Source organism: Vulpes vulpes, chromosome 12 (assembly GCF_048418805.1).
Source record: "Vulpes vulpes isolate BD-2025 chromosome 12, VulVul3, whole genome shotgun sequence".
NCBI lineage: Eukaryota > Metazoa > Chordata > Mammalia > Carnivora > Canidae > Vulpes > Vulpes vulpes.
The window spans coordinates 110,963,848-110,987,456 of record NC_132791.1 but is presented as its reverse complement, the minus strand read 5'-3'; the positions used below and the strand labels follow the sequence as shown (position 1 = coordinate 110,987,456).

Below are 23,609 nucleotides of genomic sequence, written 5' to 3'. Positions count from 1 at the left end.
CACCAGCCCCAGCTGACACCCGACCCTCCTCCAGTGAGGACCCACTAATCTCTGCCTCCCTTTAATTACCAGATGCCTGGCTCAGGGCCTGGCTGGTTATTTAGAGAACCAGGGCCTGCTCCTAGCACAGATCTCTGCAGGGCTGGGGCTGCAGGCGCTGTCCACTCAACCCAGCTGCCTGAAGCTGCCATCTCCCCCACACACACCACTGTGCGGGGCCCCTTCCTGCCGCCTCTGCCCCCCAAAGGTCCGCGGCACCATGTCGCTCGCACACACAGCTGCGGAGTACATGCTGTCCGATGCCCTGCTGCCCGACCGCCGAGGCTCCCGCCTCCAAGGACTGCGCCTGGAACTGCCCCTGGACCGCATGATCAAGTTCATAGCCGTGGGCTTCCCCCTGTTGCTCATGTCCCTGGCATTCGCCCAGGAGTTCTCCTCTGGTAAGTGGCTTCCCAGGCCCAGGGCACGAGACCCCACTTTGCTTCACTCTTTGCATGGGCTCTGAAGTGAGGCAGCTCCCACACTGTCCAGCTTTCGCGACTTTGGCCTGAGTATCACCCAAGAGGCAGACGATGCGTGAGTGTAGGGCACCAGCAGAGCAGAGGCGCCAAAAAGCTTGAAAATCATTTCCCAGCTTTTGTAATAAAAATATTTAGTTTTGATCTCAGTATTCATATATGTTACATATATTGCATAAAGATGCATTTATGCATCTTTGCAATAAATTAAGCTTTTATTTAGATTTTCACGTGGATGAGAGAGATTGGGGCTCCATGGTCTTTTCAGAATGTAGGACCACTAATGGCCTTAGCCATGCTTTATACAAGCCTCTCATGGTCTCGACCTTCACCTACCCTCCCCCTCCAGGGCTTCCGGGTTTGAGGACTTATGTTTAGAGCCTGACACCTCAGAGATGCTAAACAAATCCATTCCTTCTCCACAGACCGTGGCCACACATGCAAACATGAACACACACACACACACACACACACACACACACATATCTGGTGTTCCAGGCCCTAGATGGACTCAGCAAATTTCCCACCTCTATTAAAGGGGGACTTCCTGAGAATTGGGATTTCTGGCTTTCTTTTCTGGCTGTGCAATTAGCTTACTATTTCCCAAGGAGCCAGTCAACCTCGCACTGCCTCTTGGGTCACCCCCAAGATGGAGAGGACCACTGGTTCCCCCCCTTTCTGCCTCTCTCTAGAGAATGATGGCAAAACCAATCTCTCCCTCCAAGCCCACTTTCCTTTCAGCACAGCCTGCTCACCCTTGCTCCTGCTGTGGGCTCAGAGACCTCACCACACCCCCCCCCACCAGGAGTGAGAGGGGGCTCCCGTGTCTGGGGGTCCAGGGGGTGCTCTGAGGGGAAAGAGCCCATGTCTGAGGCCAGTCAGCGAGCACATGGACAGGCCTGAGCCAAACAGACCTGTGCTGACTCGGGCAGCGCAGCCCCCCGAAACTGGGCCATGGCAAGGAGAAAGGACCTGCCAGATATAGAAATCGGCGGAGCCGTGGAGCCAACCCCTGGAAAGCCCAGGGCTGGCTGTCCCCGGGGCCCCCGTTCCTCTGCTCCAAATCCAGGCTGCCTCCAAGCTGTGTTCCCATTCCAGGGCCTCCCATCCGCTGCTTCTCTCCCAGTAACTTCAGCGCCCGGCAGGCTGCCTACGTGGACAGCTCCTGCTGGGACTCACTCGTTCACCACCAACACGATGAGCTTGGCCAGCACCACATGAAGTCCCTGTGGCCTCACAAGGTAAAGTGGGCCGGGCTCCATCCGGCCGCGGGGTGGCGGCGCGTGGAGCCGCCCAGAGCCACATCCTTTTCTCTCTGGCCCCTTCGCCACCCTGCACCCCTGCTTTTTCATTTTCATCTTTCACTCTCATGTTTCTTCAAGTGTCTGGTGAGCTTTGGCGGCTCACTTTTGTCCGATTGGAAGCTTCATGCCTATGAGTGAGGCTGGCTGACCAGCCTTCTGAACCCTCTGGGCCAGTTCACTAGGAAAACCTCAAGTATTGGAATGTGTAATCCTTTCTCTTGGGCCGGTTCCCAAGAAGAATGACTGGTTCCTTAACCTGTGCAGGGGGGTCAGGGTGCAGTCAGTACTAAGCTCCGCTGCCAACCCTCCAGGGTCTCAGCACTCAGTATCCACTCAACTTACTCGGTTCTCATTGCTGTTCCTCTGCCCCTAATGGACCCGAGTGAAGAAGCTCTTTAATGTTTCCAAGGGGTGAACCACAGGCCTTCCGCCAGGGGATGGAAAGGGCAGTCGCTCAATAAGCGCATCATGTTACAGAGAAGATCTGTGTGTCTGTTTTGTCAATATTCCTGTTTGCAGCCCCACCTGCACCCTCATTTTCCGATGTACCTCATATCTGCAATTCCTGAGTCTTTCTGGCTCTGTGGCACAAAAACAGCTTGCCTGGCCTGCCTCAACTCCCCATCCTGCCATGGGCTGCTATTTCCTAGCATGCTACTGCTTTCTGGCTTGCAACATTTTATGGCTCTTGTCTCCTGTTTTCCTTGTCCTTATAGAATAAGGTCTTTTTTTTTTTAATCCCTTTATTGTCATTCTCTTGCGGCTTTGTGAGGGAGCAGAAGTCATGTGTGTGTCCAATTCACAATGTTGAATCGGAAGTCACTCCTGACATTTACCAGTTTTGACAATTTACAAGGCCTCCAAAGGCCACATGGGTCTGGAACCCAGACAAAACCAGAGACTTAATGGAAAGAGTTCATGGGGGTCTCTGTCACTGGAAGTCTTCAAGTGGGATCCAGATGGCAACAAGGTCAAGATGCTGCAGACGAGATTCATATGTCAGAAAAGAGTCAAACTGTCTGACTGTATCGCCTAAGAGCTCTTTAAACCGATTCTCTGCCTCCACCTCATACTATTCAAACAGACTCTCTGGGGGTCAAGTTTATTTTCAAGAAATGCTATCTCTTGAAATTAAAAGTGATTTTCTCTAGTGGACTGGCATAGTTTTCCTAACCTGTCTCTGGCGTTTAGTTTAGAAAAAAAACACACACAACACCCCTTTTTCTTCTACCTAGCTGCAACCAAATATGCAGCCAAACTCTTTTTCAAACCCTCCTCTAAAACAAAAAGCATCCCTGCTTCAGGAGAAGCTATAGTCAAGTAGTCCTTAAGGGAATAAGCTCCAAAATCAGACTGCCTGCTTCCCGATCCTGCTCACCCACCCACGAGATGTGTAACCCCATACAGGTCACCTAACCTTGTCATGTTTCCATCTCCTTGTAAGACAGATATTAATAGCGCCTGCCTGCCAGCATCCTCCTGAAGATCAAATGAAATATGCATGTGCAGCACCTAACACAAATGTAGCTTCAAAACACCTGTCACAAGTAGAGTTTTTACTGTGGGCAAGATAGTGGCTTATCTCAGCAGCAAGTTGTGTAGTTGAGGACACACCTCAATGTCAGCTTGTGTACATACATAACAGAAGTAGCCCCCAAAGGATCCCAAGACGGTGCCTGCTGGTGTCGTGACGTGACCACAAATGCAGAGATGAAAAGACCACTGCACAGGAGGGGAGGCCGCATGGACGATGCGGGATTGGACCTCCTCGTCTCAGCAATGGTGGGACGCCTGGCTGGGCTTGGAAAGCAAACAGACTCTAGATGTCTGGTGATAAGAACTTGGAGCAAAGAGAGGTTGATTAAGAATGAAGACTGAGAATGAAGACACTCTCCCCCAGGATGTGACGCTGTGACCACTGCTGGCTGTAATCTCTGGTTGGCGACCCAGGCTAACATTTGTGGGGGAATAGTGGGGCTCCTGTGTTTTCTGTGTGTGTGTCCCCCTCTCCCCTTCTCTCTCCCTCCTCTCGTCCATCTCCCTCTTTCTGTTCTCCCTGGGGTCCTACACACCTACGCAGACCCCGAATCTGAGGAGTGGAGCTGGGAAGCATAGAGATCAACCATCCCTGCTCCTCTGGACTTCACAGCCTGGGCCTGTGGCGGCTCATTCCCCATGCTGCCTCCCCTTTCTGAGGCAGGAAGCAGGGATGAGAGCCCCTCACTCAGAGCCCTCTCTATAAGGCCCCTGCACCCTGGGCCTCCCTCCTCAGCTCACTCTCACCCCACAGGCCCTCCCCTACTCCCTGCTGGCCCTGGCTGTGGCCATGTACCTGCCAGTTCTGCTGTGGCAGTATGCAGCTGCGCCAGCCCTCAGCTCAGATCTGCTGTTCATCATCAGTGAACTGGACAAATCCTATAATCGCTCCATCCGCCTGGTGCAGCACATGTTGAAGATCCAGCAGAAGAGCTCAGACCCCCATGTTTTCTGGGATGAGCTGGAGAAGTGAGTTGTCTCCCACCCCTTTCTGAAGGGCTCAGCTGAGCGTTAACATGGTATCATTGCAGGGTCATCTTTGAACCATTCTCTGTACCATCCTTCTCAGGAATCCAAAGTATTTACACACCATCTCACTAACTCTCCATCATTTCTATACAGGGAGAACAAGGACTCTTCCTCAGTTTACAGATGAACACCTTGAGTCCCAAAGAGGCTAATCTCTCTAATGTACCACTGCCACATACCATTCCCCTGCTCAGAACCTCCCCCCAAGCCTACTAAAAAAGACCCAAATTCTCCCAAGTATTTCTCCAAGGCCCTCTACACACTGTCACCAACCACTTTTTCACACCTCTAACCACCCAGTTACCTCCCATTCCACCCAGGCAGTCTCCTCCTTTTCTCCTAACCATTCATTCGCTTAAGCATTCATGCATCATTTACTGGCATCGCAGGTGCCATTCTGGGTGCCTCGGACCCATCAGTGTGCGCTGTGTGTGTTGGGGGTGGGGGCGGGGAGGAGACCAAGCTACACGTACCCTTAGGGGGCTCACGTTCTATTGAGGGGAAACGGACAACAGGTAAACACAACACATAAGCAAATTATACGGCAGAAGATGAGTGGTATGAAGGGAAGGTAAAGCCAGGTGAGGGGGTCAGAAAAGCTGGGAAGCTGTGGAGTGGGGCAGCTTTAAATAGGGCGGCCAAGGGAGGCCCCATCAAGAGGAGCACTGAGCTGAGACCTGACACTATTCCGTCTCTCGTGTTTGGGCACATAATTTTTCCTCTGAAAAGAGCTCCTCTCCCGTCTATCTTTCTGAACTCTACCTCTTGAAAACCAACTCTTATACTCTCTGTAAAGGTTTCTGAACACTCCGGCCCATGAGTCACCTCTCTCCTAACTTCTACAACACCGTGGTGTGTACCCATCAATTTAGCCACAAATCAAGCACAATTTTGATTGCCTATTTGCATATCTTATCTGCCATCTTCCCCACAGGCCAGACGGTAAACTTCTTCGGAGCAGAGGCTGGCTTACATGTGCTTGAACACCACAGCTCCCAACCAATGCCTATTATTTATTAGGCATATTTGTTTTTAGCATATTAATTTTTTATAAAATGGAGTGGCCTACAAATCATACACAGAGTATACAGACCGAGAACCAGAATGTGGTTATCTAGACTTCCCAATTCAGTGCTAATTTAATAAACCTATTGCTTCCAAAGGATTCTGTTTTAGCTTCAAGGTTTAGTCTGCTTTGCTGGGCAGAAAGCCAGTGTGACCATTTGTTATTCACTGGTCATTCACTGGGTTGACCACCTTGCACTCAACAGTTGCAGAATTAAGTATACTCACCCACCTCTTTGGGGAGAGGAGTGGTTATGCTCAGGGAAGGCAGATTTTCATGTGAGCCAAGAACGCCACGTCGGATGCACAAATTCCATTACTTTCCCCACGTGGCTCTCTCCAGATGTGGTTCTAAATGGGTCTCTCCTAACCCTGCCTCCTTTCTTCCCCTGCCCAGGGCTCGGAAGGAACGATACTTTGAATTCCCCTTGCTAGAGCGGTACCTGGCATGTAAGCAGCGCTCACATTCCCTAGTGGCTACCTACCTCCTGAGGAACTCCCTCTTGCTCCTCTTCACCTCAGCCATCTACCTGTACCTTGGCCACTTCCACCTGGATGTCTTCTTCCAAGAGGAATTCAGCTGCTCCGTCAAGACAGGGCTGCTAAGTGATGAGACCCACATGCCCCAACTGATCACATGCAGGCTGACCTCTCTGTCAGTTCTGCAAATTGTTAGTCTCTCCAGTATAACAATATACACCCTCTTGGTGCCAGTGATAATATACAACCTTACCCGACTATGTCGGTGGGACAAACGACTCCTATCCATCTACGAGATGCTCCCCGCTTTTGATCTTCTCAGCAGAAAGATGCTGGGATGCCCCATCAATGACCTCAATGTGATCCTTCTTTTCCTCCGAGCCAATATCTCTGAGCTCATCTCTTTCAGCTGGTTGAGCGTCTTATGTGTTTTGAAGGACACGACCACCCAGAAGCACAACATTGACACAGTGGTCGATTTCATGACATTGTTGGCTGGCTTAGAACCCTCAAAACCTAAACATCTCACCCACCAAGTATGTGATGAAAACCCATAGTTAAGAAACCACTGGGCAAGAAATTTTATGGAAAGTAAAAAAAAAAATCTCTCCTCTTCTTCACAAGCCTCACACACTAATGTACAAAAATATCCATTTTAGAAAAGCTAAGTGTGGATTCAGCTGAATCATACATCCTGGATTATGTTTTGCTAAAGGTGAGAAGATAGAATCAACGCATGAAAACAAATCTGAAAGTTAGAGCTGAAGAGTCAAAGAACTAAAAAATTAGGTCTAGAGCATTCTTTGAAGATAGAAAAGCAAAACTAAAACTAAACTAAAAGTCTAGATATTCTTCAAGGAAAGAAAGTTCTAAAGGCTACGTATGGAGGCAGGTTCTCCTTGGTATATTTACTCCATGGCCCTTCTAGGATCACACTCAGCTTAACCCAAAGAGCATGTGGGGCAATCTGCCAAGTGAATAAAAATGTGAAATCCCCAGAGATCCTGTGGTGTGGCCTAAATCCTAGGAACTTGCCAGCTTGCTTTGTGGAAGTCATTGACCTTGCCTAGACCCTGTGTGGCCTGCAAAGTAGGCCAGAAGATAACGATGCAGGGACTGGTTATCTGTTCTTGGGAGTTAGGACAGCATAGGACAAGGACAAGGCCATGCATCAGCTGTGGGTGGAGCTAAGGTGGTTTTCATCATCTAAACCAGGGACCCACTTCGCCAAGAGCTGGGATTATGGGTTGTGGACTCCTTCACAACTCCTAATGGGCCCAGGTGTGCTTCTAATACTCCAGGGGATGCTATACCCCTTCCACTTACAGCTGTTGAGCCCCTGCCCTCTCTTCTCTGTCTCATTACCCAATCTTAGCTTCTAATTTCCATCCCTGTGTCTGGACCTAATGGAACCTCGATCTGACTTCAATGGCCCTGCTCAGCCCACAATACCATGTTGCCTCTCATTTGATATTTCTTTTTACGGCCACATACTTCTTCAGAGAATTTTTGTATAGGCCATTTATAGCCTTCCTTATATAGGTAAGTAGAAATATTGCATTGCTCCCATACTTCTCATGATGCTGAGCCTTTGAATATGCTGTCTCGGCTGCCCAAGATGCCCTCCTCCGTTCTTCACTGGCCGGCCACTAGCTCTCCTTCAGAGTCTGCCCAGCCATATTTTCTTCAAGAAGGCTTCCCTGTCTCCTCTCCTGTTCTCTAATTATGTGCTGCCATATTATTCAATACCTACCTCTGAGATAAAAGTTATTACACTTTATTAATACCGTCCATTTATGTGCCTATCTTATCCCCTTTAATCAGTTTCCTAAAAGTGGCATCACAGTGGGCACTAAATTAACATTCTTCTGAATAATGACTGAACCTTGCTTGACAATGTTACATTGTTTAGAGCACACAGACCCAGCCCCTAAGTAATCTTGTGGAAGAAAAGCTTTGTGCACAAACATGCACTTCACAACAATTGATATCCAAAAAGCCAAACAACATGGAAGGAATCGTGTAAAATTATGCCATTATTGGAATATTAAGCATCTGTTGGAAATTACGCTTATAAAGCAGTCATAATAACACCACAAAATGACAATAATAATGGTATAATATAATAATGGTAAGCGAACAAATATAATATATACATAACATATATATAACAAATAATATAATAATGGTAAGTGAACAAAAAGGAAACATTGGGGATGCCCGCGTGGCTGAGTGGTTGAGTGTGTGCCTTTGGCTCACGTTGTGATTCCGGGGTCCTGGGATCGAGTCCCACATCGGGTTCCCTGAAGGGAGCCTGCTTCTCCCTCTGCCTGTGTCTCTGCCTTCCTCTCTGTGTGTCTCACAAATAAATAAATAAAATCTTTTATAAAAAGGCAACATTGTATTTTCTAAAATACATAAAAATGCATGAAAGTATTAAATACACATAGTCCCACATTAAAAGTTGCAACATTATGGATTTTTAAAACTCTTCCTACTGTATTTTTTAAATGTCTAAAACTTGTACACATTTCACAAATTGAAAGGAAAGGTTTCTAATGAAGAAAAAAATAATATCTTAATGCAAATTCCACTGAAATCCATTGGCCAGAGCAGCTTGAAAACTAAAGCAGCGGTCATGCTTTCCCTCCCACAAGGTAGGATACGGGTATATGAAGGGGAATGGCGAAAATAAAGTCAGATCACAAAGCCTGCAAGGACAAAATACAGCTGGACAGCAAACAAATCATGCAATTGGCAAATAGATCGGGGGGAAAAAAAACGACAATCTCTTCCTACCACTCAATTTATCTTTTCTCAGGTTCCAAGAACCAGTCTATACTAGCAAAGACAGGATTGTGTACATTTTGTAGGCTTACATATGCCTGGCAGTTTCCAAAAATAATTCTCTTATGGCTGCCTCGAGTATGTTTGTGAAAATACACTGGCTCCCCGAGGAGTTGCTCTATTAAGACCCCGCTAAGTCCAACAGGGGCAGCTTTCAATAGGGAGGGACAAAAAAGAACTTTCATAAGGCTTCTCTGTGTTAAAACCACTTGGTCAGATCCTGTCATTATTTTTACAGTTATGAGAAATGAAATACCCGGATTACCCATTCAAAACCTCTTTTTGTTTTTGAACTCTGACTTTAAGTTACTTATACCCATTAGCATTACATTCCCCCCCAACCCCCCCAACCCACCCCTGTAATCTGTGGAACTTGTTTTAACTATGTCCATATTTCCCTTTAACTTCACATACAACTCTAGAGGTCTACATCTTGAACCCATAACCGAAATCCTATTTTTACATCAGTCAGAACACCTCACAGCTCACAACCCTCATGGGCTCCCACTATTCCGAGCAGTACAGAGCGTTAAAGGGGAAAACCCGCGAGGCGCAGGCGCTTTCAGCTCCTCCGTGGCATCGCTGGAATAAGCACGACTACAAGCCTCTTTGCCTTGCAGACCTGAGCCTTTACCGACCAATAGATCAATACTGCTTCCCATACGACTGTCTACACCCCTTATGTGATGATTTTGGATACACCTTCGTTACCAAGTTAGCCCTAAATAAACACAGGTTATAGGTGCAGAAAACTATTTTCGGTTTCGTCAGGGAAACATCCAGAGTGCCTACACTTGGTGCTCGAGTTGTTAAAACTGCAGGACAAGGGGGGGGGGGGGGCTCGGCGGTGGAGCACGTGACCCTGGGGGCGTGACCCTGGGGTCGCGGGATCGAGTCCCACTTCCGGCTCCCCGCGATGGAGCCTGCCTCTCCCTGTTTCTCATGAATAAATAAAATTTTTTTAAAAGCAACTGCGTGGTTAGATCTTGTCTTTCCTATTAGCGTCTGACCTGAAGGAGCAGAAGCCTTTTTTTTTTTCCATTCTGGTAAAGCCACGGCCTAATCGGCTCTCAGGAAACCTTTCAGGAGCGGACTGCACCGGGAAGCCCCGCGGTCCGGGTGTGGCCCTTGCGGGGACCGAGCGCTTGAGACGCCCGCGCCGGCGAGACCGCGGGGTTCGCGGCGCCCCCTCCACACACACACCCGGGCCGGGAAGGCACAGAGCCGCCCCGCCGCCGAGACGCTCGCAGCCGCGACCAACCCAGGCTCGCCGCCCCGGAAGTTATCCGCGGCGCCTTTACATCACTTCCGGGCAGGGTTCACTTCCTCCCCGACGCGGAAGTGCGGGGAGGCCCCGGGGCCGAGGGCGGCGGACGGAGCTTTGGTGCCGCCGTCCGCCTCGGGAACGTTCTGGAAGGCTAGATCCCTGGGAAGCCGGGTCCCGGCAGCCCCGACGAGACGAAGCCGGCGTTCCTCGGCCTGGGAGCCGATGCCGGCCGCGCCCGGGAGGCCCCGTAGCGGGGCCGGACCATGAGCCTGCTGGGCGGCCCGGCCTCCTCGCCGCGCGCCCCGCTGCCGTCCAGCAAGGCCAGGATGAAAAAGCTCCCGAAGAAGAGCCAGAACGAGAAGTACCGGCTCAAGTACCTGCGGCTGCGCAAAGCGGCCAAAGCCACCGTGTTTGTGAGTCTGACCGCCGCTCGGCGCTTGTCCGCCTCGACACTCCTGTCCCTCGCGACGCGTCTCCGCACGGCGCTCCCCGGGCGGGGCGGCGGGCACCGCGGGGTCGGCTTGCGCACACCCGCTCTGTCTCGGCCGCCGGGCGTCCCCGGACGCCTTAGGTCGTTTCCGAGCCCGCTGCCTGCCTTTCGGAGTTGGTGAAGATTGAAGTGAGGAAGGTGGAGTGCTCGGCACCCCGAGGACGTGCCGGGGACTTGGCGGTCCTTGTCTCTCTGACCGCAACACTCTGGGAAAGGCGTTGGATTCTCAAGAGGACCCTAGAGGGGGGCACTGAAACCCAAAGAGATGATTTGCCCCGATCACTGGCCCCGGTTCTCTACCACTTCCACTACACAGCTTATTCCCAGGCACCCTGAATACACACAACTGACCCCTGCCCCAAGCAGGCCCGGGAAGCTTTCCAGTCATTTACCCCCACCCCACCCCCGCCACCTTTTAATACCTTGAGTCTCTCTAGTGTCTTTGCTTGTTCTTCTGTTGTAGAGGCACTGAGTTTACCGACCGAGCGAGCTGGCCTGCAGGCCCCGGTCCGTGTCACGGTTTATCCCGGCTCGCCCAGGCCTGCCTCCGGGCTGGGAAGTCGGGAACCGAGTCCTCAGTCGCGCTTCCCACGTCTGAATCCCCGACCTTACCCTCTCCTCTCTACCAAAAGCTTCAACATTTCTCTCAGCTTTTTTGGGGGAAGCCTAAGGGAAGGTTTGGAAATTAAAACATTCTTTCCAGAAGCAATCATTTAGCACTTGCAGTGCGCTCTGGAGAGAAATGAAGGAAGTAGAATGAAGAGGACTTGATACTTCATTGGCCATTCCCTTTCTTTTATGCCCTCCCTACATGTCAGCGGTACCTAAGGTCTAGGTTACCAGAAGGAGGTTGGTTCCATCCAGTACTCGAAGCAGGCTTTGTGGAGAGAAGGGGGTGCCTCTTTGAACATTCAGAGTGCGAGGTCTCCCCTGGGGAACATCCAGAGGACAGTGTGTCCTTTACAGCTCATGCTTGGCAAACAGATTGCATCAGAAAGACAGATGATTCTTGAGTACCCATGAGTAGATTACGAAGTTTAAGAATATTGCATATTACAGTTGATTTTGTTCTGCCCAGCTCTACTCTTCAAGGTCCATGTAGCGTGAGATGCTTTGGGTTACATTGGTTTTGTGAGCTCCCCAAGAGTCAAGGCGCTTGGGAATGGACATTTCTCATATTTGGAAGGATTAAACTTAAGCAGTATGCCCTTTTCTCTGCCAAAGGCTACCCTAATTAGGGTGATCATATGTCTTGGTTTGCGTAGGGCAACCCTAGTTCTACTACACTGTACTGGCAAAATAATTACCAGCATCCCGTTTTCATTCAGACATGTCCCAGTTTTAGTAAGTTATATAATTACCCTGCCCATAGTGGAACTTGACTCTACCTTTACCTGTACATTTTTTTAAAAGTTTGTCTGCAAGGTAGAGTAGCTCACCCAGCAATATAGACTATTTTGGTTTGAATTATAGCTCCTCTTGGCGTGCCTGGGTGGCTCAGTTGGTTAAGCATCGGACTCTTGAGCTCAGGGTGGTGAGATTGAGCTCAGTGTTGGACTCCTCACTGGGCATGGAGCCTGTTTAGGATTCTCTGTTCTTTCCCTCTCTCACAGCCCCTTTCCCCACACACCCCCCGCCAATCTCGTTTGAGCTCTCAAAAAAAAAAGAAAAGAAAAGAAAAGAAATACAGCTTCTCTTCCTAGCATAATACTTTGGTCTTTTATTCTTTTTATGTGATTTTATGCAAAAATTTTTCTTAAAGGAAAATGCTGCTATTTGTGATGAAATTGCTCGTCTTGAGGAAAAATTTCTTAAAGCAAAAGAAGAAAGACGGTGAGCTGCCTTCATTTTGTGTTCAAAATCACATTTTCAGTGATTGATACAGTGTTACTGTTTTGGAAATTTTTTCCAGTAGAATTTTTGTGCATTATAGGACCCATTGGCTACTGATCAAGTACAGAGAAACTCACAACCGCTGGTACTGGCTCCCATTTACCCAAGTCATGTTGGACCCTGGGGATGAGACAGCTCCTCTGTTCATCTTTCTGACATGACCCTCTTGCCATATCTAATAAGCTATCTTCTTATAACTCTTCAATTATAAAAGAGAAGGGATAAAAGAAACTGCCTCTCATTCCATAAATACTCAGTATGTACTACTCTATGCAGACCACAGTCTGTATATAAAATATATACATAAGCAGGTCATGGTATGTACCTTTTGGAAGCATAACACCTTTCAACATCCAGGTAGAGGAACACTCTAGATGCAAGAGAGATAAGCTACAGTCCTCTGTATGGCTCCTTGACATATTGTCCTCTGGAGCTTCATTATTCCCTGGGTCCAAGAAGAACTTTATTTTTATGAGTGTGATAATCTTTGTGTATAATTCTGGCTTTTCCAGCACTTGAGTAAAATATTGAACTGATATCAAACAGAAGTTCATACCTCTGCTCCTTTTCCTTCCCAACCTCAGGTATTTGCTAAAGAAGCTCCTCCAGCTTCAGGCTCTAACTGAAGGGGAAGTACAGGCTGCAGCTCCTTCCCACAGCTCCAGTTTGCCCCTGACTTATGGTGTGGCCAGCACTGTGGGAACTATACAGGGAACTGGGTCCATTTCTGGGCCCAGCACTGGGGCTGAGGAACCATTTGGAAAGAAATCCAAGAAGGAGAAAAAAGAAAAAGGCAAAGAGAACAACAAACTGGAAGGTACCTTGGGGAGAGGATATCAGTTGCCCCAGTGGCCCAATGACTGTTGGCAAAGAACTGGTACTAACATGACCACAGATATACTCAAACTCTCATCTGGTCCTTAAGCAGCCCTCCCAGCCCTCAGAAAGCAAGTATATCAGAGCTACTTTGGGTGAAGGAATTTTAGACAGACCTGGCTAAATATGAAGAGGGCAGGGTAAGGGCCTCCCCCCTGCTCCCACACTTCCAGGTCTTTGGGATGCCTTCAGTTCAGTCTTTCCTAGAGGCAGGGAAATGGGCTAGGTGGCCTCTTGAGCACACAGATGGCTTGGGAAATTTATGATCTGTTAAATAAAGTAAGAGGCCTTAAAAAGTGCAAGCCTTTTAGGTCCTCAGCACTAATGTTAAAATTAGCCACTGCCAGGTGGGTGGGTTAGATACTCTGGGCTTTTGAGGAAAAGCCCCCTGTGCCCATTCAGGGAGTATATAGAACCAGGATTGGCTTATGGCTCTTAGCATTCACATGTCAATTTTTCCCTTCCCCTGAGCATTGGGAGGGACCTAAAGTGGGTGACCCCAGATTTGCGTTTCAGTTCTGAAGAAAACATCCAAGAAAAAGAAAATGGAGGGAGGTGCTCGCAAGCTGGTTCAGCCCATTGCCCTGGATCCCTCAGGACGGCCTGTGTTCCCCATCGGACTGGGGGGTCTAACAGTATATAGCCTGGGGGAGGTGAGTGAGACCAGCGATACATAGAGAGGAGAATCAGAAATACGGGAATGGGGTTGAGCCTTCCCTCCCCGTTCCCATTAGCCGGAGTCCCTTGCTGATCCAGACCAACCCCAGAAAACCTCCAGTCCCTAGGAAACCAGGTCAGTTTTGTCTACTGCCCAGCCTACACACTTTCTCTCTGTGATTCAAGTCATTCTTTGCAACCCCAAAATGGTCTCAAGGGCTACTACACACAGTACACTGGACTTCTGAATTCTCCAGCGACCTTAGTCGCAGATTCGGGGAATCTCTCTTCTAGATCATCACCGACCGACCTGGCTTCCATGATGAGAGCGCTATCTACCCTGTGGGCTACTGCAGTACTCGAATATATGCCAGCGTGAAGTGCCCAGACCAAAAGTGTCTGTATACCTGTCAGATCAAGGATGGTGGCATGCAGCCTCAGGTACCCACTCCTTATGACCACTGTTTTTCTTTTCTTTGTTTTTTTGTTTTTGGGGTTTTTTTTGTTTTTTTGGGTTTTTTTTTTGAGAACCTTCCCTGTGACAGCCACTTATGGGTATTACCTGTTTTGACACTTAAGCACATACCGTACAGTCACCATTTGAGTAACCCCAAAATGCAGAAAAGCGATTAGCTCTAAATCAGACATTTGCTAATAAGTGCTTGAGCTGGTATTCGGATCTATATCTGTCTGGCTCTCATAGTGACGACCTTTCCTTTGAACCCTGCTGCTTGTACTGTTGCTATGGTAACTGTGTGAGGCTAAACAAGCCTATATACAGGAAAGACTAATTTGATACTCTGCCATTTCAGAGGACCAGGATGGGAGTAGCAAAGATGGGGGTGTACCTATTGGTTTCTGGTTGCACACGCTCTTAAGAACCTGGAAGATGTAAACCTTAGTTTTGTTAAATACCTTTGTTCATCCTTCCCACTGCTACCAATTCAAGGCAGCTCATTTTCCCCACCCATCACCTCTGATCATTAGGAAAAAAATAGACCATTCTCAAAGCTCCAGGCTTCAATGTCTGATGTTACAGATCACCAGAAAGTTGGGTGGAAGGAAGTAAAGGCAAGGAGGGGTACCTTTGAGCAGAAGCTGAGAGTCAGCCTGATGCATGTGGATAATACTACAGCTTGCCTCTCCTGGTTAGAGCGTTGTTAGATGCAGGTGACTGTTTAGATGACCTGGCCACTGCAGGAGTTCTGTTTAGAAAGTATTCTAACAGAAAGACTCCTTGTAGCAATAGCCCATATTTATAACAAATTTATAAATTCACTGCAAATGTAATCAAAATTCTAATAAGATTGTAATGGATACTGACAAGCTGATTCTTAATTTCCTCAAAGACAAACTGCTGAAATATTTCTGAAAAGAAAAGTTTGTGGGATTTTAAGTTTCCCCCCCTTTTATTTTTAAAGCTTATTAACCTCTCGACATTATTTTCAGGTACATCATGAAATTTAGTTCTTTCTTTTTCCAACTAACATGAAGTAATCTCTAGTGTACATATAATGCATATAATATTTCAGTATGCTTCCAGATGATTCTTTTTCATCTCTATAAATGCTAACAGGACTTTTAATTACTTTAGCTTTATAGAATGTTTCATACTATATGTTAACAGAAATATAGAAAAATATTTTTATAATCTTAAAGTGAGGTGAAAGCTTTTCTTTAGTAGGGCATGAAATGTAGACATCATAAAGGAAAATAGTAACATATTTGACCATTAAAAATATAATGAATGACAAAAGACCTGATAAATTAAAACTCAAGCAAAAAAAAAAAAACAGGAAGAAAATATATAACTGTGGATTAATATCCAGATAAAGTGTTCCTCTGGTAAAATGCAAAAAAACAATCAGAACAGGTATTTCATAGAAACAGTGCATATGGTTGGTAAGAACAGACCTCATTAACAATTAGGGAAATATAAATAAAAAGGCCCTATTTGGGGACGCCTGGGTGGCTTAGCAGTTGAGCCTCCGCCTTTGGCTCAGGGTGTGATCCCAGAGTCCTGCGATCGAGTCCCACATCAGGCTCTTTGCATGAGGCCTGCTTCTCCCTCTGCCTATGTCTCTGCCTCTCTCTCTGTGTCTCTCATGAGTAAATAAATAAAATCTTTTTTTTTTTAAAGGTTCTATTTTTCTCCTAGGCAAACAAGAGAGAGATTCATAATATTTAGTGTTGGCCAGGATATAGGAAAACAAGTATGCATTAGTACAAGTGAAAATTTTCAGTCTTTTGGAAGGCAAGTGGGGAATACTGACAAATTTAATATGTGTGTCCTTTGACCCAGAATACTGCTAAGTATTCAAGTATTTCCTAGAGAAATGTGCAAATGCTAGTAAAAGAGTTAATATATAAGTTATATAACTTAACTGTACATAATGGCATGTATGCAATGGCAAGAAAATAGGAATAGCTGAAATATGCATCAGTAGGAGAATAGATAAAAATTAAGATTTATCCACCTCGTGTATATTATGTAGCAGTTAAAAGAATGAAGTAGAGTTATACATACAAACAGGGAAAGCTCTCCAAGACCAAAATAGTAGATTGTGGCCTTTTATTTGCTCTTTGTGCAAAATAGTATAGTGCATACAGTATAAAAGATTGGCATCAAAGTGACCAATACCAAAAAAGAGAGCAGCCCTGGAATAACCAAAGAAAACTGTCTGTGTTTTTTTCATGCATGGCTGAGAAGTAGACACAAACCATTAAGTGTCTTCAATTTGCAGGGTAGGTCTTTGGTTGAAGTAACAAAACTGCTGACTAAAACTCACAAGATAATGATTATTGACAAAACTTAAAGAGCTCTAAAGGGACACCTGGGTGGCTCAGTAGTTGAGTGTCTGCCTTTGGCTCAGGGCATGATCCAGAGGTCCTGGGATCGAGTCCTGCTTCAGGCTTCTCCCTCTGCCTGTGTCTCTGCCATTCTCTCTTTCTGTGTGTCTCTCATGAATAAATAAATAAAATCTTTAAAAAAGAAAGAAAGAGCTCTAAGATTTGACACAGTAAAATTGAAGTGAAAACTGCAGAAGAAAACTAACAGCCGCAAAAACCATACTCAGGAGACTAGATTTGGGATTCTAAAAAATGATTAATAATGCACATGATAGTTTGAAAATATACAGAAAAGAAATTAATTCTGTTTGGAATAATTTGGTTAAAGTAAACATTTTTTAAAAAATAGATACTGTTTTGGTTTTCCTTTGGTTTTTCTTAAGTTTTAATTTAAATTTTAGTTAACATACAGTGTGATGTTAGTTTCAGGAGTAGAATGTAGTGATTCATCAGTTCCATGAAGTACCCAGTGCTCCTCACAAGTGCGCCCTCTGACTCCCCATCCCCCATCTAGCCCACCCCTTGCCTGCATCCCTCTAGCAGCCCTCTTTGTTCCCTCTAGTTAAGAGTCGGTTCTATGATTTGCCTTTCTTTATTTCACCCTGTGTTCATCTGTTCTATTTCTTAAATTCCAGGTATGAGTGAAATCATGTTATTTGTCTTTCTCTGACTTATTTCACTTAGTAGGATACATTGTAGCTCTGTCCATGTCATTGCAAATGGCAAGAGTTTATTCTTTTTCTTTATCCATCAGTCTCTGGACATTTAGGCTCTTTCCATAATTTGGCTATTGGAGATAATGCTGCTATAAATATCAGTGTATTTATACCTTTATTTTTTTTAAATTTTTTAATTTATTTATGATAGTCATACAGAGAGAGAGAGAGAGGCAGAGACACAGGCAGAGGGAGAAGCAGGCTCCATGCACCGGGAGCCTGATGTGGGATTCGATCCCGGGTCTCCAGGATCGCGCCCTGGGCCAAAGGCAGGCGCCAAACCGCTGCGCCACCCAGGGATCCCTATTTATACCTTTAAATCACTGTTTTGTATCCTTTGCGTGAATACCTAGTAGTGTAATTGCTGGGTCACAGGGTAGTTCTTTTTTTTTTTTTTTTTTTTTTTTTTTAACTTTTTGAAGAAACTCTGTACTGTTTTCTGTTGTTTCCTCTGTTGTTAATTTTAAAAGCTATCCTGACGGGTGTAAAGTGATATCTTATTGTAGTTTTGACTTGTATGTCCCTAAATGATGAGTGATATTGAGCATCTTTTCATGTCTGTTAGCCATCTGTATTTTTCTTTGGGAAAATGGATACTGTTTAACCAAACTTTATAGATCACTAGTCAAGGAACTTAATTGGCTAAATAGAACTTGTTACAGAAATATTTTCTTCACAAAAATTCATTAAACTTGTAGAAAACTGGTCAAGGAATTAAGATGGCTAGAAAATATATGTTATAAAAATACTTCCTTGGCAGAAATTCCTCAGTATTAGTATAGTTTTGATTAAAGGGTTTATATATATTTGTGTGTGTGTGTGTGTGTGTGTATATATATATATACACACACACACACACACACAAAATGGCCTGTGTTCCTCCTAAACATTAGAGTTAACCTAAGATTACATGATGTTATATGATCTCATATATTTCTAAAATACCATTTGTGGGGCACCTGGGTGGCTCAGTCAGTTGAGTATCCGACTGTTGATTTCGGCTTAGGTCATGATCTCAGGGTCATGAGATGGAGCCCTGAGTCAGGCTGCCCCTCAGCAAGGAGTCTGCTTCTCTTTCTCTCTCTCCTTCTGCCTCTCCCCCCACTGACTCTCTCTCTCTCTAATAAACCTTTAAAATAAAAAAGTAGGGGGGGCCTGGCTGGCTCAGTCACTTAGTGTCTGCCTTCTGCTCAGGTCATGATCTCAGGTCCTGAGATTGAGCCTCACATCGGGCTGCATGCTCATGGGGAGCCTGCTTCTCCCTCTCCCTCTGCCTTCTACTTCCCTGCTTGTGTTCTCTGTCTGTCAAATAATGTCTTTTTTAAAAAATAAAAAATAAAAATCATTTGTACTTACAGATATAAGTAAGTGGATAGGAAAGGTAGTAACAAATTAAGTGTTGACTTGTGGAGAGCAGTCAAGTAAGGTGTATTGCACCAAAACAATCAAAGGACTTTGTTTTCCTGGACTGAATTTTTAACAGCCCTCTAGGAAATTGTGCCCACCTTCTAGTATCATATACATCAGCTTCAAGATCTAGAGTGAAGTAGTAGTTATAGGAGTAATAGGTCTTTCTACTATTTCCTCCTTCATGGTTGATCTCATTGCCCTTTGGTCTTTCTCAGTTTGAAATTGTTCCTGAAGATGACCCTCAGAATGCCATTGTCACCTCTTCTGCAGATGCCTGTCACGCAGAACTGCTCAAGACCATAAGTGCTGCTATGTAAGTTGAAACTCAAAGACAGTCTGAATAGATCACTTGTAGAGTGAGACTTTGTTTTAAATGTACGGAAATCCTATATTTATAGAGTGCTCTCCTGTATCCTTTAGATTTCTTACCAGAAATCCTTTGGATTTCTCCAGAGTATCCAAGTCAAGAAAGTTTGTTCTCTGCACTCATACCCACATCCATTCCTGAACCTTTCTCATCTCCCTCTAAACTTTTAAACTACAAATCCTCCCTCTCCTTTTTAGGGGAAAACTAATGCCCAACCTCCTTCCATGTGGAGCTGACTTTTTTGGGTTTTCTCATCCAACTATTCACAACTTGATCCAGAGCTGTCCAGGAGCTCGAAAATGCATCAAGTAAGTGTGGTCAAATCCATTCCCTTGAGAGAAGTCCTGTGATGAGTGGGTCAGGGACCTAAGCCGACAGTTACTGCGTTGCTTATTCTTACACTTACTGAGCTGCTTCTTTGTGCAAAGCATGCTTGTTCCCAGCCGGCGCACCTCAGTATTAGTCCCCTTGGCCTCAAGTGAGCAGGAGCCAGTACCCCACTGTACTAGAATTACCATTTTCTGTGAGTACCATGAGAGCAGAAGGGTTGGGATGTCCTCAGAATGACATGTCCCTAAAGGCACCTGTCTTCTCTTAGTTTCTTTGTTAATATGATTTTTAGATATATCTATGGGAGGAAATACCTGATCTGGAAGTAAGAACAGGTCGTTACAACTAACACACAGCTCTTGATAACGATACCCTTTGATCTCGCAGTTACCAGTGGGTGAAATTTGATGTGTGGAGACCTGGAGATGGGCCACCGCCCCAAGGACTGCCAGAGGATGATCCAACTATAAGCTTCGAAGCCTTTCACAGACAGGCATTTGATGAAGATCATGTTGATCCCATCCTGCAAGGTAGCTTCATTTTACCTTTCCGGCTTGAAAATTGTTTTTACGCCGCCCCCTGCTCTCCAGAGTTGACTAATCCAGATAGCTGGCCAGTAAGTGATAGAAACTTCCACCGCCCCAACGGCAGAGTCCCAGGCTCAAGGATGGGCTGCCCCACCAAGCTCTCCGGCAGTGCTGGTGGCAGTCACAGCGAGCAGCTGCCATCAGGCTAAGGCAGGGCCCCCGGAGAAGTTCAGCTTTCTCATTTTCTAACCTAAATACGACCACACGGAGCTCCAGGGGAGCGTTCACGGTGCAGGACTAAAATTTCAAATGAAGTGAAGGGGACCAGGTCATGGCCTTGGTCCCACCTATGGTCAGTGGATTCCCGGCCACAGAAGCGTGGAATGATCAGGGAGTCTGGCACTGAGTCATAAAGGGAGAGCCCTGGACTGGAAATAATAGAATTAAAATTCTCACTCTCTAACATATAACCCTAGCCAAGTCACTTACTCTGTTTTGGCCACAATTTTCTTAAAAAGTTCTGTCCTGTCTTTCCAGACGAGGGCAAAATTCAGCTGGCAGATTTGTAAGGGTCTTAGGAATTGTAAGGGCGTACTACATGCATCTGATCAGTCCCCTGAGATTGCCAGTGGAACTGAAGGAATGTTCTTCTCCAGGATCCTTGGACCTTCCAGAGCTTCAGCCCACACCCTTCGTGTCCTCTTACCAACCCATGTTCCTGGCGCACGAACCCCTGGCGGACACTCACCTACAGCACCTGAACTCTCTGTCACAGTGTAGCCCAACGCAGTCTTCAGACTGACCAGGAAGGGGTCACGTCCCACATCATTTAACTTAAGACTCCAAATGTGGAAGAAGACAGCAGTTCGGGAGTGAAGGAGACAATTAACACATTGTCGTGGACATTCCTGTGCCGACAGTATTCCCCGGGAAAAACTGCAGCTGCTTTATTTTTAGCAATAAATTTCTCTTTACAAATCTGCTTATTTTCATCTTATAATCGGGATTTTTTTTTTTTTATTTGCTTAGCTCTGCCTGACGTAGAGTAAACTTAAGTGTTCTATAAGCCAGAGTGCGAGAAGGCTGCGGACTCAGAAAGGAGAGGCGAGAGTCTAACAGCCCTCCACCTGGATTCTGACCCTAGCTCCAGGAACGACGTCCCAGCCCCTGCCACCCAAGCACCGGCTTTATTTTCACGTCCGTACGATCCCAGTCCAGTGCTGCTTATCCCCAAGCTGGAGAGGCCCGGCCAAGGCACACCGTTCATCTTTATCATCACACATCATCCTTCAAGGGAATCAGAAAGTCCTCTGTAATCCTGTCTATCCCTTTTGCCATTCCTTATCTGAGAACATGCTTGTAGCCAAATACCTTGAGTCCACACAATACCAGATCCAGCGTGATGGGGAGGGAGGCTCTCATCCTGCAGGGCAGACTCGCCCGGTCACTTCACTAGCCGGGCAGTAACGCAACTGGTGTTCGATGCAACCAAATGTGCTGGCCCTGCTTAGGGCACTGAGGGAGAGGCTTACTACCTCGCCCGACCCGGACCACTGGCAGTACCACGTGGGCTGCCCTCGCTGTCCGTCCTTCCAGGTACCAGGGCCAGATGGAAGGAAGCAACGGAAGGACCCCCCCCAGAGGGGGAAGAACGGGGAAAGAGTGGTGACAGTTGTCACTGCACTGCAGTTCCTAACTGCTGACTGGGGACAACAAGGGGGTTCTTGTTTCCTAGGAGTAGGTGCATCAGTGGAGGGAGGGGGCAGACAGCCACACTGGCCACGGAAATTCCAGAAACGAAAGTAACTGCTATTAACTTTCTGACTCTTAATTATAGACTTTTTATAAGTTTGTGTAGCTTTTACAGTACAAGAAAGTAAATAAAATTTGGATAACAGCAAACCTGGGGTATAAAAGGGATTACTCAAAGCTGTTAATGCTTCCATGTTTTCCTTTGCTGTGTATGTTGGCTAGACACGTGCACTTCCACAGAATGGATACCTGCTGCTTTTACCATACAGCAGATATACTGTATTACATACAGTCTGAGTAAAACACATAAAGGTGAGCCTCCTTTTTAAGAAAGACATTTTAAAAATTTTTAAATAAGTTATTGTGCTGTTTGGTTTGATAAGAGTATTTACTTTGTAGCTTTCCTAGAAGAATGGTTTTCAAACTAGAGATCCCAACCCATTGGTTTTTCCTAAACAGGGAGTCAAGACCTCTATTTTTTCAATTAAATAAAACACTTAGAACTTAGTAGAATGCCTCACATGCCAAAATGTTCAAACTTGGATTTCGACTATTGTGTGTGTATGTGTATTTATATAAAAAATCACATGCATCCATATGAAGGGGGTACATGGAATAAATGTAAAACGTTTTTACTATGGGTCATTTTAAAAAACTTGAACCCTCCCCCCCCCCCCCCCCCCCCCCCAGTATACTTAACACATCTTTTCATCTCTTGGATTGTTAAAGATTCAAATCTGACAATATCCAGTGTCAGTGGGATTGAGGCTAAATGGCACCATAGCTTAGTGGGTCTGTAAACCATTGGACCCTTCAGGAGAGTTAAGCTGCAGTTATCAAAATGTTAAACATATTTATCCTTAAAACTGTTACTCCACATTAAGGATCCTGAGGAGGTAAGCGCACTATGATGTTTGCCTGTAACATCCATCACAGTATTCATTTTAGCAGGGAAAAACTGGAAAAAAATCTCTATGTCAACTAATGGAAAATTGGTTAAAGTATGGGGCTCCCGCAAACTGAAACACTTAATCTAACTGAATAATATTCAGTTCATGTAGGAAAATTATTTTGCTTGAGTAAGTCAAAAACCGATTATAAAATGATACAACGTGTAGTGTGTAAATATAACCCAAGCAAATCAAGTGAATGTTTACCAAAATATTAAATGTTTTTTGCCAAATGGTGAATTTTGGGGTGATTTTTACTTGTTTATACTTTTTGTTAGTGTCCAAGTCTACAATAATTGTAAATCTCATTTTTTAAATGCTAAAAACTTAAATTATTCAGCCATTAAAATGAAATTTCACATGACTTTTAATTTATCTACTACCTAAAGCTAATTTTTCCCCTTGTGGCACAGGTTACTGGGGGTGAAAGGAGCCTGGGCATCGGGTTCCTGACCATGCCGAGCCGCCTGCAAATTAGAACAGCCCATGTGTGCATGTGTGTCGGTAGAGAGGAGGGTAGATTTACTTTTTCTCAGGAGTCTGTTCCTAGGTTTGTGGTTTCCCTCAGGTCAGATGCAAATGAGGTCAAAGAATGGGTGTTGGGAGTTAGTTGTACACTAGGAAGTCCTCAGAGGAGCCAAAGTTCCTTGCAGACTGTGTATTTGTGCTGGTGTTTTACTAGATAAATCCTGGCACTGACAGAGCTGGTCCTGATGCTCAGAGCTACACTTGGGCCCTTTGGGGT

General features: G+C 45.9%; 2 protein-coding genes across 3 annotated transcripts; both read left to right on the top strand.

Moving 5' to 3' along the window:
• Window positions 1-227: 227 nt before the first annotated feature.
• Window positions 228-6,619, top strand: PANX3 (pannexin 3). The gene is made up of 4 exons (XM_025999002.2): window positions 228-440; window positions 1,617-1,759; window positions 4,113-4,327; window positions 5,850-6,619. Exons 1-4 carry the CDS (start codon window positions 260-262, stop codon window positions 6,487-6,489), a joined length of 1,179 nt encoding a protein of 392 aa, XP_025854787.1. The 5' UTR covers window positions 228-259; the 3' UTR covers window positions 6,490-6,619.
• A 3,484-nt stretch (window positions 6,620-10,103) lies between these two features.
• On the top strand, window positions 10,104-23,104 carry TBRG1 (transforming growth factor beta regulator 1). 2 transcript variants are annotated; one of them, XM_025999000.2, is made up of 9 exons: window positions 10,104-10,459; window positions 12,299-12,369; window positions 13,014-13,246; window positions 13,822-13,958; window positions 14,257-14,403; window positions 19,154-19,251; window positions 19,503-19,613; window positions 20,023-20,165; window positions 20,819-23,104. In XM_025999000.2, the coding sequence occupies exons 1-9, from the start codon at window positions 10,310-10,312 to the stop codon at window positions 20,962-20,964; spliced, it is 1,236 nt and encodes a 411-aa protein (XP_025854785.1). In that variant the 5' UTR covers window positions 10,104-10,309; the 3' UTR covers window positions 20,965-23,104. The 2 variants fall into 2 exon arrangements, with proteins under 2 accessions (XP_025854785.1, XP_025854786.1); XM_025999001.2 differs by having other exon boundaries at window positions 20,700-21,140.
• The last annotated feature ends 505 nt before the right edge of the window (window positions 23,105-23,609 follow it).

Bases quoted from the DNA above. Each gene is read 5' to 3' on its own strand.
- TBRG1 (XM_025999000.2), top strand. From the start codon at position 10,310: ATGAGCCTGCTGGGCGGCCCGGCCTCCTCGCCGCGCGCCCCGCTGCCG. The intron at 12,370-13,013 runs GTGAGCTGCCTT...TCCCAACCTCAG, and splicing joins AAAGCAAAAGAAGAAAGACG to GTATTTGCTAAAGAAGCTCC. The intron at 19,614-20,022 runs GTAAGTGTGGTC...TTGATCTCGCAG, and splicing joins GGAGCTCGAAAATGCATCAA to TTACCAGTGGGTGAAATTTG.
- PANX3 (XM_025999002.2), top strand. From the start codon at position 260: ATGTCGCTCGCACACACAGCTGCGGAGTACATGCTGTCCGATGCCCTG. The intron at 1,760-4,112 runs GTAAAGTGGGCC...CTCACCCCACAG, and splicing joins AGTCCCTGTGGCCTCACAAG to GCCCTCCCCTACTCCCTGCT. The intron at 4,328-5,849 runs GTGAGTTGTCTC...TCCCCTGCCCAG, and splicing joins TTCTGGGATGAGCTGGAGAA to GGCTCGGAAGGAACGATACT.